Source organism: Giraffa tippelskirchi, chromosome 13, assembly GCF_054371585.1.
Source record: "Giraffa tippelskirchi isolate mGirTip1 chromosome 13, T2T-mGirTip1v1.2.pri, whole genome shotgun sequence".
NCBI lineage: Eukaryota > Metazoa > Chordata > Mammalia > Artiodactyla > Giraffidae > Giraffa > Giraffa tippelskirchi.
In genome coordinates this window covers 66724953-66745308 of record NC_137287.1, presented here as the reverse complement: position 1 = coordinate 66745308, position 20356 = coordinate 66724953, and the positions used below count along the sequence as shown (strand labels likewise).

The following is a 20356-nucleotide window of genomic DNA, read 5'->3' as shown; positions in this document are numbered from 1 at the left end:
AGAAATTTTCAGGTCATCAAAGACCAAAACAAAATCGGGATTTTCTAAGAAAACCGATTCCAAGGTATTCACTGGTCTTAGCCGTATCCAATATCTTCTTCATTTATAATCAATATAATCAATGTATACAAAATCATTAACCTTAAGTCATTAAGATAGATGTGAATTATGTTCACTAACTGTACCTACTCCTTGGTCTACAGTACTGCATTAATAACTCCACTCTTATGAGTCTATTATAATAATACTTTATATCTTTATGATTCCCTTATTTGCTTACAGAATCAGTCTATTTTTAATTAAAATATTTTATCAGAAAAAGACTTCTAAGTTTCACTTTACCAACATTAAGTAGATATGACATAAATAGGATCCCTTTCAAAGTTACATGGGCTCAGGTCAAACTTTCATAAACTTCATATTTCAGTAGAAACCAAAAGAAACTTCTAGAGGTGATCTACTCATATTAATAACTTATCTTTGTGATATCTTTAAGAGCTTAAGAATAAGTACATAGTATCACAACAGAATGACTGCCTTTCCAGAATCTCTTTTTACAGCATTTATTACCGCTAAAGAATTCCATCACTGACAGATTTCAGGTATCTTAACTGAGAAAGGTATGGCAGCACTCTGTTAAAGAACTAGCGACTAAGATTGAAAAAAACAAAAAGGGAAGAATATACTCTGAAAGGGCAGAGCATGCCCAAAGAAAACTAATTAATGCTAAACTATCGACTCTATCAGTTAATGAATACCAAATTTTTCTCACAAAAAATAACACGCTGATTTCTATGAAGAAAAAAATGCTAACTTTCATTTTAGTAAATCCTAAATTCTCCTAATGTGATTGAGATAAACAGGAAAACAGTAAAGGTCAAATATAGCATGTCAACTCATCCAAAACTTTCAATGTTTTCAAGGCTGAACATTTCAAACTTTCAAAAGACTTTCAACCTTCAACATTTCAAAAGACCGGGTGCCTGTTAATACCTCAAAAGAATATATGTAGGAAAAGAATTCAATCAAAAGTTTAATATAACCTATAAGCCAAAACTTACAACCTTGAGCACATTTTGTGCAAGTCACTATAAAACAGTAGGTCATTTATCAGGATGTACTGTGATTTATTTTAATAAAAATCTTACAATACAAATCCTCGATCAGTTCAGTTTAGAGGTGTTTTCTGGGTTTCTATTCTGACTGGATCTAGGCCTCCTAGAATAAATATCTCGACACATACGCTCTACTGTAATTTCAACATGTCATGAGAGAACTTTGACTACTCTTAAAATGCTATTTCTAACTAACAATTTTAAGAGAATCACATCATAAGGACTTGGTTGTACATCTGCTTTATATCCTAGTGGTGGTAAAAGAGGAAAAACAACCACCACAACAATAGCAGCTGTCCTGTCTATTTCACAAGGTTGTTCTAAGGATCAAATGAGATGGTCATTAAAGAGTTCTTTAGAAACTCTTAGGTGCTCCAAGATATACAAAATATTATTCCTAGAAGTTCGGACTTCCTCTCCATAAACCCATCCTGCCCTGTTTAATCAACGTTACTTCTATCCCACAAATACAAGCTTCTTGTTTTTTATAAAGTGTTTTTTATAAAGTTTACCCTTCAAATATACCTTAACTTTCTTTTCTGATAATAATGCTGGTCTTCTTTATCTGCCTACTCCAAAGTACAATACAGATTTCATCTTGTCCATGTTCTTTTCCAGCTAATTATATACCCTAAAACTAGCCTGTAATACTACATGAAAAGCCTTTAAAAAAATAATTTCACTTGCAACCTGGTAAAAACTCTTGAAAGACAAGGACAAAACTACACAGGATACTACTAAACACATGGTAGATTCTCAGTGATCACTAATTACTAACAGTATTCACTCTTTTTTTCTTTTTAATGTTTAGCACTTAATATTTTCAAAGCACTATGCTAGCAGTGGAGACAGTAGTGAACATGACAAACACAGGCCCTAACCTGCTGGAGCTAGGGTTACAGTGCATGTTACAGTTCACCTTATAGCTAACAAGTGTTTACAAGGTTCCCTGCATTGTTACTTGCACGTGAATCTTTTAAACAGAGCATCATGAAAAACTCTTGGTAACACAGTACACAGTACATATTCCTCCTATGACTTATTTATGTAGGAGAAAGTTTTCTGCTTGTACAATTACTAAGTGACTTCTCAATCTAAAATTAGTGCAAAGGTAAAATTAACATTTTCATACTAGTAGGAGGTAGTACTATATTGCAAGTTAAAATTATTGGCTCAAATTTTCTTGTTGATCCCATTACTTAAAGTATGACCGACAGTGTACTACCATGGTTTTAGACCCTCATCAGCAAACACCCCTTAAATTTTATAACTGTTACTGGAGTCAAGGAAAATGCATAGCTCCACCACTGAGAGCTGTGAGAATTCTGTTTACATTTCTTCTTCTATATAATGAGTAGTAATACTCTATGCAAGACAGTGTGCAGCATAAGCTAAGTTTCAACAGCAGTTAGCAATCTTAACTTATGGTAAGAAGACTTAATTCCTAAATATTCATGGCATCCAGCTAGCTTTTCTTAGGTAAGAATAGAACTAAGCTTATCAATGAGAGAGAGCGCTGATCTAACCATAAAACTTATTAAAATGTGTAAGATTAAATAATACATTACCTCAAATAGTTTTAAACAATCTTACTCCGTAATAATAGCTTTAACAAAAATCTATACAATCTTTAAAGTGATTTTAAAATACAGATTTAAGGGGGAAAAAAATCCTGACAAGTCTAAATTTCGTGAAATAATATTTATGGAATTTCCCCCTAAATTTCTGTTTTACCTACTGGTGAGGTAAAAGGGATACAAATCCATATATTTCTGCCACAAACACTGCTCTCTCAATGTAATCATTATGTAAAGAATATGATTTCCATGTCTAAAATCTCCCTAAATCAGTAACACATAGCAAAATCTTTCCAAGAATGTAAACTGGTATTTTAAGTCCATTAATTTGAGGATGTGTATTTCAACTGGCATCCAAATGCAATTTCTGAAATTCAGTTAACTCTTAGACTGTGCCCCTATGGATAGATAGGACACTGGTGAGGATCTCTTCCTAAGAGCAAATTTACACCTAATTTTCTCAGTATGTTCCTCACCTGATTCCTGTGCCTCTTTGCTAAAGATAAACATGAACTAAAAAATTTTTTTCCAAGGACATCTGTGTAAATTTATTTTTTGTGGCCAGGGGCTATAGCTAACTGCTAAATTCTTCTGGTCTCAAAGCAAATAAACTATATAAATAAAACATATATTCAAGTGTGCAAAATACTAAAATCTTTTCAATGAACTCATTTCTTGATGCAATTTATTAATTTTCCCCTCTAAAACAGTGGTTCTCAACCAAAGGCAATTTTGCCCCTTTCAGAACCCAAATGTGTTTTGATTGTCACTATGGGTAGTGGTAGGGTTTGGGAATCCTGATAAACATCCTACAAGGCACAGGACTGTGATGCACAGCAGAGAATTAGCCCAACCAGAATATCAATAGTGCCAAGACTAAGGAATCTTGCTCTAAACCCTCTTTAATGGTACTAAATCCTTCCATAGTTTCCACTCATTTCTCCAAAAAAACCTATCTAACAGGTCCACCACAGGCAAAGAAGCCAGCTATCAGAAATAAAAAGATAAAGAAATCCCTGACTGTGTGATCTTGGACAACTTATTTTACCTAAGTCTCAGTTTTATCAGCTGTAAATTAGAGGCATTCATAGCCCCTATGTCATAAAACTGTTCTAAAGATCAAACAAGATAATAAAGAATGTAACAGATGGCAGTTAATAAGTTACTAGTTTTCATATCTGACCTTTACACATGCTCTTTTCTCCCTTATAATGGTCTTTCTTATGTTTACTTACTGAAATGTCTGTAAAACTACAGAAACAATACAAAATGCTGTATTTATAATAAAATAAACATGAACACTCTTCACTTAAATTCTATTTATTTTTCCATACCATTTCCACCTATCCTCTCCATCTAACAGAACAGGCAAAATCCATAGTTTATTTTAGCCAACACTTCATCATTTCTACAATCAGAAATGTAAAACTGAAACATGGGTAAAATTCACAATGAACACATCTGAAGTCATTTATCTCAAATTGAAGATGTAATGTACAAAATAAATGCTGACATTTAGCTAAATTTCTGTCCTAAAAACAAATATCTTGAAATTTTTAAAAATTGAAAATAATATTTACATTACAAAGTATAAGTTAAAGGAGCATACCAATGTGGTAAATAACAGCGTTTACAAATTCATTCATACTATAGTAAAAATGATGGTAAAAACTGGTAGACACAATTGAAAACAAAAATGATACATAACATTTGAGATATCTCCTGAAATGGGATTTTTAAAGTCCATAAATTTAAATCACCTATCACTGACGGAAAAATATTCCAGATGGAGTTAATTCAACTAGAATTTGTGTCAGGAATTACTGAGAAAATAAAGACTAACTGAGGTTTAGGGAAAGGAAGCCCCAAAACAAATACCAATCAAAAACAGTGCAAACTCTCACACCGTAAATGTGAATTCTGAGTTGATTTCTAAAATACTACGGCAAGTAAAGCAAAAACAAAAAATGGGAAATTAATTCTAGGTGTTTCATAAGAAATGAATGACCAATGAACTGAACTATTTAGTCTATATTTAGTTAAGTAAAATTGGATTAGTGCCAAATGTCTTTTCCAAAGACCAAACTGTCCATCTAAGATAACATTTTTCATTAAGATAATTAAATGTCACTTAGCAACTCACAGTATTTTCATAACAATAATTTAAAACGATTTGCTTGTGAAGGTGAAAGGAGGATGGTGGTGGTGGGAGGGAGGAGAGAGGGAAACAAAGGGCTAGGCCTACCTGAACCAAGTGGAGAGGAGCCCACACTGAGGCTCTGCACACTCCCATTCCTGAGCGGCGTGGGGGATTTCTGAAGACTAGAGCTGGTTACACTTCCTGCAGCTGATGCTACAGACGACGTTGGTGAAGCAGAAGAAACTGAGAGATGAGAAACATTCTCTTGATTTTTGTTTCCTTTGGGTCTACCAGGCCCATGCTTACTTTGCTTATTTCCTTTTCTTTTCTTTTCCTTTACAGTTTCTTCTTCTATGCCAGAAGTTTGAGCCCGCTTATATCCTGCTGTAGGGAGGCTGGAATTACCCAAATCTCCAGATGAATTTTCAAAGCTTTTAGGCTGCGAAATAACAGCTGAGGCTGAAGGGAGACCAATTATGGAACTAAAACTATTTACCCCCCCTTCCTGGTTTCCAGACTCTCCTTTATGTACATCTTTGGTTGATGATGACTGCTGGGAGTGAGTATAAGTGTCATTACGCAGATCTGAGTCTGTAAAGCTCAAGAAATCCTGGGGAGACTGTACTGAACTTCCCGAAGATGATTTTACACTGCCTGGAGTTCCTGAAAAACTGCCTGTAGTAGGGGGAAAAAAAAAAAATGGGGTAGGAAAAGAAAAAATTGGATGCAAAAGTTCCCATGAGCAGTAAAAATGATACAATCAGCAAAAAGAGAGGATGAAAAAAACTAACTATAAAACCAAGGACATCAGTATATAACTCAGCCAAATTCTTTTTTAAAGATTACTGAGATCAAGTTTATCTATAAAATTATACTTGTCATTTTATAGTTATTAAATTGATTATTAACTCTTGAATTACAAGCTATTATTTGTACAATTACCAAGATATAAGATGTGGTCTTTTAACCTACCTATTACCGTGGTAGCATTCCTCAATTCTCCCCCAAATGCCTTATATATGCTGAGGAAGGACTGAAGAAGAGCAAAGTCTCAAGAAGACTTTTAAAGACTATGATTGAACTCTGAATGGCATGGGGAATTTTCTCTTTTTCAATTATTAAGATATGATTATAAATGTTCCCAACATATAGTAAGAACCAAAAGATGTTGCTTAAGTCGTTAAGTTCTGAGTTTTAACTTCAAGATAATGTTGGTGAATAGTATCACTCAGTTACATCTAACCCACCAAAACATGAATTTGATAAAAGAGTAATGATCACATGGAATAATCTACATAACTCACATTTCTCCCAGTCTACCTCTCATGGAGCTGCATAAAGAAAAGAGACCAGCCACTTACATTCTGCTACTGCTTTTATGAAAGTAAAATCATAGGAGAGGCACCTTTCATAAAATTTCCAAAACTGCTTATTTTCCCCTACTCTTTAAAGAATACTAGTAGCCCATCATGTCATTATGAGATATAAGAACTCAAAGTTCTTATTTACCAGGTGAAAACTAATGGCTGTGATGAAATAAGTTCAGTCCACCATTTCACTTTATCAAACCCTCTCGTCACACTTACCAAATGAAGTAACACACGTTTAGACTCAGTTTTGATCACAAATCTATTGTGTTTCATAAAACTAAACTATATCAGGTTTTAATTATTATACTTAGAAACAAAAGCTCAAAATGAAGTGTTCTGTTGGCAGTGGAAATTCCAAGCTAAATACTAAATTTTATTGCAAAGCACATTCATAGGTGATCACACATAAATTCACTTAAATATTCAGAAAGATATTTTTCCTTACACACAAGAAATAATTTATTTTTAACTAAAGTCTCAAGGTTTTGGTTTTTAAATTTTAAGTTCTGAAATGGCTCATTTAGAAAACAATAACAGTTCTAAAATTTAAGTTTCTCAAGAGAATATTTCCCTTATTCATTTATGAAATTATGTGTACTTCTGTACCCATTTTCAGGCCATTTCTGTACAGAAAAATATACATATTAAGAAGCCATTTACATTACATCAATCATTTAAGTATAACTGCAATTTGCCACTTAATTAGCAGCTATAAAGAAGTTCTTTATTATCCATTCTGATCTGTCACCATCTGTCTTTTTCCTGCACATTTTTGTTTTTACAGCTGATGTTAAAAGCTCACAACAGCAAGACAAATACTTTTAACACATTTGTATATGCAACACTTTAAATGTATATTTTCTAAAATTCACATACAATCCTGAAATTAAAAAAGAAAAAACACAATTACTTTCAATGCTCTACTATAAATTTCAACTTTTAAAACTTTTTAGAATATTACCTCAGATATGAAAACATAACACATCTCTACCATATCTTAACAGAAGCAGGAAAAGATTCCAATGTTGTTAAGTTTAAGAAAACAAGCGATTTCTTTTCTAAATGGATTAGTACTTCAAAGATACGATTAAAAGCTCAAAAATGCAATTTCAGCAGTACAGAATAAGGTCTCTGTTACAGAGAAGAAATAACTGAATTCTGCCAATCACATTCAAAATGTGAATGAAGTTACACTAAAAATTACAATTTTACGAGAATTCCTTGGCAGTTCAATGGTTAGGACTCAGCACTTTCATTGCCATGGCTTGGGTTCAACCCTTTGTTGGGAAACTAAGATCCTGCAATTCATGTGGCATGGCCAAAAAAAGAAAAAAAAAAAAAAAGTTACAGTTTTACTATTTATTTTCCAAAGTATCATAAAAATAATATACAGTAAATTTATTACACACAAAATAGCAAATTTAGCATTCCCTTTTCTATCTAACTTTCTGTTATATGAGGAAAAAGAAAAAAAAAAAACTTAGGACTTGAAAATCTTGAAATCCAAAAATAACTTAGTTTAAAATATATGAATATACTTTCTAATTCAGAGGTCAGTGACTAAGCAATCTTTCTACACATTCAAATTATGTCCTGGCAGATTTTGGGTGTAAGTTTTATCATCATCAAAAGTTTGAATAGGGTAAAGGAAAGGACAGCTTTTCCCCCTTGTTTACTCCTAGGGGTCAAAGGGCAGGATGGGAGGTGGGGGAGAGAAGAAGGCCTTTATTTTATACTTTATTAAATATATTTGTTTGGAACAGCTTTGAACATTTATATTTCTCAAAATATTTACATCCATGATAAAAATTATACAAAGTAAAAACCTAGAACATTTGGCTAACGGATTCTAAAGTCTAGCTGAGTTATTCTGTTCTCCAGAAAATACTGTTGCCATGTATTAAAAAAAAAACACAGCATGCCTTGTTAATTCTGAATATCAGTTAAATAGCAAATTATTTTTTCAGTATAAGTATGTCCCAAAAGAATGCGTAAAACATATTTACACTGAAAAAAAAAGTTGTTTAACTAAAACTCAAAATTGGGTATTCATAATTACCAAAAGATACGGGGCTTCCCTTGTAGCTCAGTCGGTAAAGATTCTGCCTGCAGTGCCGGAGACCCGGGTTCGATCCCTGGGTTGGGAAGATCCCCTGGAGAAGGAAATGACAACCCACTCCAGTATCCTTGCCTGGAAAATCTCATGGACAGAGGAGCCTGGTGGGCTGCAGTCCATGGGGTCACAAAGAGTCAGGCATGACTGAGCGACTAACACTTAACTTACATAGGCTGAGTAAAATTCTACTTTAAATATCAAGTTTCATAATAAATGCATTAATAATCAGTAATTATTATTTACTGAAAACTATTTAGCTACCCTAAAAATTACTCAGTACTTGTTCACTTACTAAAAATGTATACTTTAACAGTTCTAGTGTTCAACTGGGAAAGATAAATAAAAGCAACTTATAAAATAGAATGACTTTTCTATTGAGCATAAAGGAAAGGAAAACTCCAGCTTTTATTGTTTTTCTCCCCAAACTTTTAACTTCAATCCACATCTATTTTAATATTAAAAAAAATTATAGTTCAACTTTAGAAACACAGGTCACAACACAAAAGAAAAGCGAAGGTCCCAGAAACATTTTAAGAAGGAATATTAGTCTTTGAAGTAATCTTACTATAGCAACTAATCATAAAATAACCTTTAATTATCCAATAGTTATAAGCAAAAAGTAAATTCTTTTATAAAACTTAACTACTATTGATCATCATAAGAACAAGTATTTCAACTAAATCATCATAAGTAATACCTTGCTGGAAAGGACTAGCAGCTGATACAGTCGTTCCTGGATTTCTTCCACCAGGCTTTCTTCCCCTTTGACCTGAGCTGTGAGCTGAAGATTTCTTCCCTTTGCCCTCTGATCCTCTAGCTTCTGAAACATCTTTTGCACTAGTAGTGTGTGCAGAGACTTCCTGGAAATTTGCATTTGTAAATCGAGCTGCAGTATCTTCCAAGCGCTTCAAGGATCCAGATATAGAGTTGCTGCTAGTGCTTGTATAAGTCTAACATTTTGATTGAGAAAGGAAGTAAAAGGAAAAAGAAGTGATTACAATTTGGCTACAAGCAGAAGAAAGATGGCACATTAATAATAAATAATTATTGGACTTGTAAAATAAAAATACGAAAACTTCAGCTATAAGTCAGTCTGCCTAAGAAATCAAGCAAAAGTTTATTTTAAAGTCTGGTATAAATATTTCTTTTAAAAATGTAGATAATTTATAATATGGCTGTTTAGAGCATCAAACTGCAACAATTAGTAAAAGTACCTATTAGTTGTTTTATTTAGTGACTCAGAGTAAGCAACACAGAAGATATTTGTTTCTCAAGAAGCATCGTTTTCAGCAAGAACATTCCACTTCTAGACATGAAATTTAAACCAGTTTTAGTGCTCAGCACAGGAAGGCAACACCTAGAAAGAAGCAAGGTACTACAATTTCATTAGTGGGCCACATCCATGAGATTGTAAGGATCTAGCACAGGTCAGAGCAAGAACTTTTAAAATTCAGGTGAAGGCTGCTTTTCAAAAGGGAAAGCTTAAAACAGCTTAAAACCCCTGAAACAGAAACCATTTTTTCCAAGTATTAAGCAGAGGAAACAGTTACATTTTGCAGTCAAGATTTCTAAAAATTAATAAGTACAATTATACCATAAAACTGATTCCCAATCATCCCCTATATTTAGTTGGGAAAAAAAGGCAAGATAAAGACTGAGATCTCTGGTGGAACACAAGTCAAAAATCTGAAAATATGCAAAATTGAAATTTCCCAAACATAACAACCACTCAATACAAAACATCGGATAAATTCAAAAAACGAGAAAATGGTGATGATAAAATCAGGTTTGTTACCAAGTCATTTTTAGCAAATCAATGTTCAAAGAGTAGTAAGAGAAAACTTCAAATGTTCTGAAAACCAAATATCCTTTACTATTACTTTTCTGTTACGTGCCTCCCTGGTGCTACACCCATCCCATAACATCTCACATCCAAGAACAGATTTTCATCTTCAAATACAAAAGACATTATTATCTCATAAAAATTAATGACTGCTGTAATAAACTATAATCCACAAATAAGAACAAAGTTTTCAAAGTATGTTTCAGGAGAAAACAAACTCCCGTTTAACAAACCAATCGCATTTAAGCTGATTAAACTTCATGGATGACCTTAAATATGAGAAACTTTCCCATCCAGATAGGTCACTTTGGAAATCGCCTGAAATTTCCTTTTCAAATATTTTTTTCCCCAATAATTCGAGTTGATTCTGAGGTTTTCCATACCACTCATCTGACCCTAATGAAGTTTAAAAGTCATCTAAAGAAGACTTTTGAAGATGTTCTTCATTCAAATATTCTATGTGTCAAATAAGGAAAAGGAGAGGAAACTGGGTAGAATACCAACAACAAAAATAGACTAGCTTTCCTGGTGGCTCAGGGGTAAAGAATCAGCCTGCCAATGCAGGAGACACAGATTCAATCCCTGGGTCAGAAGGATCCCACATGCCACGGAGCAACTACTTACGCACCACATCTACCTGAGCCTCTGCTCTAGAGGCCAGGAGCAGCAACTACTGAGCCTGTGTGTCACACAACTGAAGTGCAAATGCTCCAGAGTCTTTGCTCTGAAATAAGAGAAGACTGCACACTGACACTGAAGAGTAGCCCCCACCTGCCATAACTAGAGAAAACCCATGCAGCAACAAAGACACAACACAACCAAAGATTAGTAATTAAAACTATTAAAAAAAAAAAAAAGGCTATCTGTTTCCACATATCCATCTAAATTAAGGCTAGTCAATCACCTTCAAGTTAGGCTTCAGCAGCATGTGAATCTAGAGATGTACAAGCTGGATTTAGAAAAGGCAGAAGAACCAGAGATCAAATTGCCAACATTCGAAGGATCATGGAGAAAGCATGGGCATTACAGAAAAACACCTACTTCTGTTTCATTGATTACACTAAACCCTCTGACTGTGTGGATCACAACAAACAGTGGAAAATTCTTAAAAGAGATGGGAGTACCAGACCACCTTAACTGCCTCCTCAGAAACCTGTCTGCAGGTCAAAAAGCAACAGTTAGAACCAGACATGGAACAATGGATTGGTTCAAAATTGCCAAAGGAGTATATCAAGGCTGCACACTGTCACCCTGCCTGCTTAACTTATATGCAGAGTACATCATGTGCAATACTGGGCTGGATGAATCAAACGTTGGAATCAAGATTGTCAGGAAAAATATCAACAATCACAGATATGCAGATGACATCACCCTAATTGCAGAAAGCAAAAAGGAACTAAAGAGCCTCTTGAGAAGGTGAAAGAGGAGAGTGAGAAAGCTGACTTAAAACTCAACATTCAAAAAACTAAGATCATGGCATCCAGTCCCATCACTTCATGGCAAACAGAAGGGGAAAAAGTGAAAACAGTGACAGATTTTACTTTCTTGGGCTCCAAAATTACTGGAGATGGCTACTGCAGCCATAAAATTAGAACATGCTTGCTCACTGGACGAAAAACTATGACAAACCTAGTCAGCATATAAAAGCAGAGAAATCACTTTGCCAACAAAGATCCTTCTAGTCAAAGCTATGGTTTTTTCCAGTAGTCATGTATGGATGCAAGACTTGGACCATAAAGAAGGCTGAGAGCTAACGAATTGATGCTTTCACATTGTGATGCTGGAGAAGACTCTTGAGAGTCCCTTGGACTGCAAGGAGATCAACCAGTCAATCCTAAATAAATCAACCTTGAATACTCATTGGAAGGACTGATATTGAAACTGAATCTCCAATACTTTGGCCACTTGATGCTAAGAGTCAATGCATTGGAAAAGACCCTGATGATGCTGGGAAAGATCGAGGGCAGGAGAAGGCGGGTAGAGGTGATGAAATGGTTGGATGGCATCACCGACTCAATGGCCATGAATTTGCACAAACTCCGGGAGATAGTGAAGGACAGGGAAGCCTGGCATGCTGCAGTCTATGGGGTCGCAAAGAGACGGACACAACCTAGCAACTAAACAATAACAAATCTTCCCAAGTCACTTAATAGGATACCCTTGCTTATTCTGGAACTATAAATATGTCATAAATCCAACGAAAACATGATATTTGGAAGAAAAGGTATTACAAAGAAAGCAATTAATGAAAATTACACAAATTTTAGTGACCAAAGTAGTAATAAATTAATCATAACATTTTATTTTTTATAAACCTCAACACCTAAGTTTCAAAAGATATCATAGGTTTCTTAATCAGAAAGAAAAAACTTCCAGCCATAGATTCTACCACTTAAAAAAATTGTACATAATGAAAAGGAAAAAAAAGGCTCTACAGGTTTTACTAAAACAGTCTTCTACCTTAATGCCAAGTTTGTAACTTAAGAGTATTTGTTTCACAACATGCTGTTTAAATAATATGGCACTGTGGAGTTCCATTACAACATACAATCAATCAAAACCAAGAAGGTGGAGGAAAAAAGTGTAGGCAGGAGGATAGCCAAGGGAGACACAATGAGTAGGCTACCAACATCACAAACCTGTTTTCTCAGTCAGTTTCACAACCTACATAACTCTTACATATAAGCATCTCACTGCTCTGAGAGCCATGATAGTGCTTAAAAATACATATTTTTCAAATAATTGGCCATAAAATACAAATTAACTACTTCAAATGGTACTCAACTAAGTAAATACAGCCTTGCTTATTTTCATTTCTACTAGAGATAAAATTGGGTATCTGGCTATAGTGACAGTCTTTAGAGAACTGCATAAACATTTTGTGATTTATAGGTAACCTAATGAATCTTTTAGGATAGACATTTAAAATATGTTTGATTTTTATTTCATAGCTAACTATAATTATTAGTCCTCAGATAGACATTTAAAATATGTTTGATTTTTGTTTCATAGCTAACTATAATTATTAGTCCTCAGATTAAACCAACATACCTACTAAATAGCATTAATTAGGAACAAAAAATATTTCTAACTTCAAACCAAAACTTTTAGATTCATAATTAGTCAAACACTTATCAGAGGTAACCAAAGAAATGGCAGTTACTTTTTTAAAGGTATAGTTGTCTTATGTTTTATTCTACAACGCTCTGTAATCCATGTTTGGGAGAGGAGGCACAGAGGGAATGGAAACGACCATAACTATGCCTTCCACCAACATGTTGAAACAGAATAATGCTGGTTCAATTTTTTTCTTAATTATGTACTATTAAGCCTCTTATAAAATTCACAAATTTTTCACTAGCCCAATTCTTAAAATACAACACAGACACTACCAAATGTGAAGCACAGAAACTGTAAACAAAACAAAGAGATTCACAGAATGGGAAAAAATACTTGCAAATGAAGCAACAAAGTATTAATCTCCAAAATATACAAAGAGTTCATGCAGCTCAATATAAAAAAACAAACAACCCAATCAAAAAATGGGCAAAAGATCTAAATAGACAAGTCTGTATGTCTTTCAATGAAGACAGATTCCCTGGTAGCTCAGCTGGTAAAGAATCCACCTGCAACACAGGAGACCCCGATTTGATTTCTGGAGAAGGGATAGGCTACCCACTCCAGTATTCTTGGGCTTCTCTGGTGGCTCAGTTGGGAAAGAATCTGCCTGCAATGTGGGAGACCTGGGTTTGATCCCTGGATTAGGAAAATCCCCTGCAGAAGGGAACAGCTACCCACTCCAGTAATCTGGCCTGGAGAATTCCAAGGACTGTGTAGAGTCAGACACGATTGAGTGACTTTCACTTTTAAAAGAAGACATACAGATGGCCAAAAGGCACATGAAAAGATGTTCAATATCATTAATTATTAAGAGAAATGCAAATCACAACTACAATGAAGTATCACTTGAAACCTGTCAGAATGGCCATCATCAAAAAAAATCTATAAACAATAAATGCTAGAGAGGGTCTGGAGAAAAGGGAACCCTCCTACACTGTTGGTGGGAATGTAAACTGATACAGCCATTATGGAGAATGGTATGCAGGTTCTTTAAAAAACTAAAAACAAAACTACCATATGACCCTACAATTCCACTCCTAGGCAAATACCTGGAGAAAACTGTAATTTGAAAAATTACATGCACCCCAATGTTCACTGCAGCACTACTTCCAACAGCCAGGACATAGAAATAATCTAAATGTCCAACAACAGAGGAATGGATAAGGAAGATGTGGTACATAAAGACAATGGTATATTACTCAGCCACGAAAAAGAACAATATAGGGACCTCCCTGGTGGTCCAGTGGCTAAGACTCTGCACTCCCAACACAGGGAGCCTGGGTTCAATCCCTGGCCAGGGAACTAGATTCCACATGCTGCAACTAAGATCTGGTACACTCAAATAAATAAAATGAATATTTCTAAAAAAAAAAAAGAACAATATAATGCCATTTGTAGCAACATGGATGGAACTAGAGATTGTCATACCAGGTGAAGTAAGTCAGACACAGAAAGCAAATATCATCACTAATCTGTGGAATCTATAAAAAGGGTACAAATGAACTTATTTACAAAACAGAAGTAGGGTCACAGATATAGAAAACAAACATATACTTACCAGGAGATAAGGAGAAGAGGGATAAATTGGGAGACTGGGACTGATATATATGTACTACTACATATAAAATAGATACCTAATAAGAACCTACTGTATAGCACAGGAAACTCTACTCAATACTCTGTAATGGCCTATATGGGAAAAGAATTTTTAAAAAGACTGTATATATGTATATGTATAACCGATTAACTTTGCTATAGACTTGAAACTAACAAAACATTGTTAATCAACTATATTCCAATAAAAATTTTTAGTTAAAATAAAAACATGAAACACAGAAAGAAGAAAGACTTTTTTAACATGTCAGTGACCTATGGGACAACATTAAGAAGCCTAATTTACATGCTACTATAATACCCAAAAAAAAAAGGGGCGGGGGATGCTGGTAGGGAAGGAAGGAAGGAGGAAAGGACTTAAAAATAATTATATATAGCAGAGGGGAAAAAAATAAAAACTACTTTGAATAAATAATAGCAGATAAAACTATAAAATTTAATGAAAACTATAAAACCTTCAGATCAACTAACTCCAAGTACAAGAAATATGAAGAAAACTCCATTACTGCACATCATAATTATACAGTTATCACTAAAAACCAAAAATAAAGAGAAAACTATAAAAGCAGCTGGGGGGGATGGTGAAGGAAAATGTCTATGTTCTAAGAAACAAGGATAAGGATGAAAACAGATTTCTCCTGAAAAAGATGCAAGGTAAAAAAAGAAGAGTAAAATCTTCAGTGTACTAAAAGTAACAATCATTAACCTAAAATTCTAAAGTGAGCTAAAATATCTTGCAAAAACACAGGCAAAATAATTGTCTTACAGATTTTTTTAAAAAGCTGACAGAACTAATCACCAGCAGTTAACACCATAGTAAACACTGCAGGTGGTCTTTTAGGAAGGAGGACAACAACAATGCAAATGTGAATGTACACAAATTAAGAGCACTAGAAACAGTAATTACATGGATAAATATAGAAGGTTTTTTAATTACTTGTCTCTTTTTAAAGTAATCAATGATTTAGAGCAAAAAATAGTAACAATTGTGAGGTTTATAAAATATGTAAAACTTTTAAAACATCACAGAAACAGGTCCAAAGCCAAAACAGTAGGAATGGAAGTGTAGTTTCAAGGTCCTTATATGGTATGTGAAATAGTGTCTATCTGTTGAAGGCAGACTCTGACAAGCTAAAGATGTATAAACCCTAAAGCAACCAATAAAAATTACACAATGAAAAATTATTACTAATCAGCCACAATGGAATCACCAAAAAAGGTCAATGAGAAAAACAAAGAAAATGAAAAATGATGGGTAAATTAAAAAGGATTAACAAAGGATAGATTTAAATACAACCATATCAATAATCACATTACATGCAAATTACCTGAACACTCCCATTAAAAGGCAGAGATTATAACAGTGAAAAAAGAAATTCAAGACTTCATTGTTGCCTACAAAAAAAACCCATTTAAACAATAAATATAGAAAGATATTAAAAGCATGGGAAAGACATAGCAATCTGACACTAATTCAAAGAAATCTGAATTCATAACATTAATATCAAAGTACATTTCAAACAAGAAATATAATACCAGGATAAAGATGTTTATTCATCAAGAGGATATAAGAATCTTAAATGTTTTGTAACTAATAAGAGACCTGCAAAATAAATGAAGCAAAAACTGAAGAGAAAAAAACAAAGAAATAACAAAATGTACAGTTACAGAAAGAGAGGTTCATTTCTTTTTCTTAATAATTGACTGAACAAGTAGAACAAAAATATAAAAATAAATAAGGACATAAAAAACTTAAGCAATAAGTCAACTTGACCTAATTCACATTTATAGAAAATTTTCATATAGTAAGAGCAGAACAAATAAATATTCTTTTGAAAAAGCACACATAGAAACAGATAATCCATGTTCTGTGTCATTTAAAAAACAAAAAAATTGAAAATGAATTATAACACAAAGATATTGAATGAGAAATCAACAATCTAAAATATTTCAAAAGTAAATGAAACGCTTCTAAGTAACCTACAGTCAAACAAGAAATCAAAAGGAAGTCATAAGATATTTGTTCAAATAAGTAAAATGAAAATACAACATGCCAATATCATAATTTGTAAGTGGTGCTTAGAACAAAGCTTTTAGCCTTAAATGTCCATACTAGCACTTCTAGATTCTAGTCAGCATTTAATAAGTAACTTTGAAGCCTTCATCCCATCCTAACAAGTAAAAAGCCTAAGAAACTGAAAAGTTAGTAACTCTTTTTTGATGCGTCAGAGAAGTCAGGCCACAGGGCAAACCCCCAAAATGTGACAGACAGATACAGATGATCACAGCACAGCCAAACAGAAATCTCCATAGCAACCAGTATCAGAGTAAGAAAACCTCAAGTGTGACTAACAAATTGCTGAAGGTTCAGTGTGTACAAGTCTGAGAGATAAAAACACACAGGACTCAATCATAGGGAAGCCCTCAAACTTTCCAAGTCTCACCTACAGGATACCTACCCAAGTCTTGATAGTGAATACCAGAAGAAAAAAATACACGTATGCTTCCATTAGGGAAGGGTTGGGGGGTAGGGGGGAGGCACATTCTGAAAAATGCTAAGGTATTCTGTTCTTCTTAGTAAGACCTGTTCTCAGGAGAATCTACTCTACCAGAGCATCATCTGCTGGGGTTGTACCAGAGCTTCAAGTACGTGGAGGAAGGGAAATATCCAACTACAACCCCCACCAGCATCCTGTCCCACCAAAGCAGGGTAGGGGGTGAGAATTACTCGGGGTTCACAGTCCAGGAGCACAGGCTCACCAAAAGACTGAGAACTAACCACAGGAATACAGAATGCTTTCTGTCCCTCTTACCATCACATTATTTAAAAAGGCCTACTTATCATACTTGCTTTTATCCAGTATATTACACACATCTTTTCACAGAAAACTATAAGGCACACTAAAAGACACATTTATAGCATGAAAAGAATAAACAAACATCAGAACCAGACAGATATGGCAGGATTGTGGGAATTACCAACCCAGGAATTTTTTAAATTATGATTAGTATGTTAAGGGTTTTAATGTAAAAAACAGCATGCAACAACAGATGGATATTGTAAGCAAAAAATGAAAAAGAAACTCTGAGATGGAGCCCATTATACAGAGTGAAGTAAGCCAGAAAGAAAAACAACAATACAGTATACTAATGCATATATATGGAATTTGAAAGATGGGAACGATAACCCTATATGTGAGACAGAATAAGAGACACAGATGCATGGAACAATTTTATGGACTCTGAGGGAGAAGGTGAGGGTGGGACGTTCTGGGAAAATAGCACTGAAACATGTATATTATCATATGTGAAACAGAACACCATTCCATGTTCGATGCATGAGACAAAGGCTCAGGGCCGGGGCAATGGGATGACCCAGAGGGATGGGATGGGGAGGGAGGTGGGTGGGGGGTCCAGGAAGGGGAACACATGTAAACCCATGGCTGATTCATGTCAATGTATGGCAAAAACTATTACAATATTGTAAAGTAATTAGCCCCCAACTAAAATAAATAAATTTATAAAAAAAAAAAAAAAGAAAGAAAAAGAAAAAAGAAACAGAAAAAATTAAAGAATCTTTGAGATCAAAAACTCTATAACAAAAATGAAGACTTTGATGTACTCATCAGCACACTGGGCATGGCTAAGAAAAGCATCTCAGAGCTTGAGGATATGAAAATAGAAAACTTTGAAAGACGAAAAGTGAAGAGAAAAAACAAGTAAGAGACACAGAACAATATCCAAGAATCACAAGACAACTATAAAAGGTGTAAACACAGTTGTAGTGGGAATACCAGAAGGAAAAGAAAGGAACAGAAGTAATATTTGAAGGAATAATGACTAGGAATTTAACCAAATTAAAGTCAGAAACCAAATGACAGATCCAAGAAGCTCTGAGAATACCAAGCAAGATAAATGCCAAAAAGCAAGCAAACAAACAAACAAACATAGGCACATCATACTGAAAATTCAGAAAATCAAAGATAAAGGAAAACACTCTCAAAGAACCCAGAAGGTGGAAAGCTTTACCTACAAAGGAGCAAAGATAAGAAATTACAACTGACTTCTCTTCAGGAACAATGCAAACAGTGGAGTGATGTAAAATATTTAGTGTTGAGGAAAAAAAACAAACAAACCAGAATTCTGCACACTGCAAAATTATCCTAAAAGAGTGAAAGACAAAGACAAAAAGTGAGATAATTTGTTACTGGTAGCCCTGTCTTGCAATAAATGTGAAAAATTCTTCAGAGAAGGAAAATGAAACAGGTCAGAAACATGGATTTATATAAAGAAGCACATCAGAGAAAGAATCAATGAAGGTGAAATAATTGATTTTTCATATTCTTAATTGATTTTAATAGTTTGCTCAACAATATATTTGATTACATAGTTATATATTCATATGCTTATGTATGCTCATGTGTAAGTGAAATGAATAACAGTATTGACAGAAAAGATAGGAGGTAGAAATTAGGAATACTTTGTTATTATAAGATACTTATACCACCATGAAACAGTATAGTGTTATTGAATATAGCCTTAGATACACTGTAAAGACATACTGCAAACATGAGGACAACCATGAAAGGAAAAAAAAAATACAACTGATATGTTAAGAATTGAGAGAAAAAGGAATCATAAAACATCCAATAAAACCCACAAAAGGTAGAAAATATGTGAAAGACAAAAACAGGAACAAAGACCAAGAACAACAACAAAAAAGTAAACGGCTTTTGTAGATACTAACCTAAACTGTATCAACAAATCATCGTAAATATAAATGGTCTAGATATACCAATTAAAAGATAGAAATGCTCAGAGTGAATCAAAAAACAAGACTCAAGTGTAGTAAACATAGAGACACACTGTGATTAAAAATCAATGGATGCAAAAAAAAATCAACAAATGGAAGAAGATATGCCACACTATCACTAATCTGAACAATCCAAGAATAGCTGTATTTCAGACAGAACAGACTTCACAGCAAGGAAAGTTAACAGGAATAAAAACTGACATTATATAACAATAAAGTTATCAAGACTACAAGATAACACAGAAATCTTTCATGTGTTTCTGCCTGACATCAAAATACAAGAGGCAAAAACTGATAGAACTACAAGAGATAAAACCACTCCTATAAGTAGAGATTTTAACATCCCTCTATCAGAATTGGACAAATCCAGCAGGCAAAGAATCAGTTAAGGACATACTTGAACTGATCAACATCATTAATCACGGGGATATAACTGACATCTAAAGACTATTGTATCCAACAATAACAAAATATACATTCTTTTCAGACTCACATGGCACATTCATTCACCAAAACAGATCACATTTTGCACCATAAAACACACTTCAACAAATCCTAAACAACAGAAATCTTATAATGTCTCCTCTAAGAGCACAATGTACATAAGAAAGAAATCAATTACCAGAAAGAGAGCTAAAAAGAAAAAAA

General features: G+C 34.0%; 1 protein-coding gene across 50 annotated transcripts in view; it reads right to left on the bottom strand.

Annotated features, from left to right (window-relative positions):
* MLLT10 (MLLT10 histone lysine methyltransferase DOT1L cofactor) overlaps nt 1–20356 on the bottom strand; it is a 205848-nt gene that overhangs the window by 57555 nt on the left and 127937 nt on the right. For 43 of the 50 annotated variants that reach the window (XR_014073059.1, XR_014073053.1, XR_014073062.1 and 40 more), the window contains 2 exons: nt 9016–9268; nt 4938–5507 (listed from right to left, as the gene is read on the bottom strand). Coding sequence is in view for 34 of the 50 variants with exons in the window: in XM_081556678.1 (XP_081412804.1) it covers nt 4938–5507; nt 9016–9268 (823 nt within the window). In the remaining 16 variants the exon portion in view is untranslated. The remainder of the gene's footprint in view (nt 1–4937; nt 5508–9015; nt 9269–20356) is intronic. The other 7 variants (XR_014073070.1, XM_081556708.1, XM_081556712.1 and 4 more) reach the window with 1 other exon arrangement.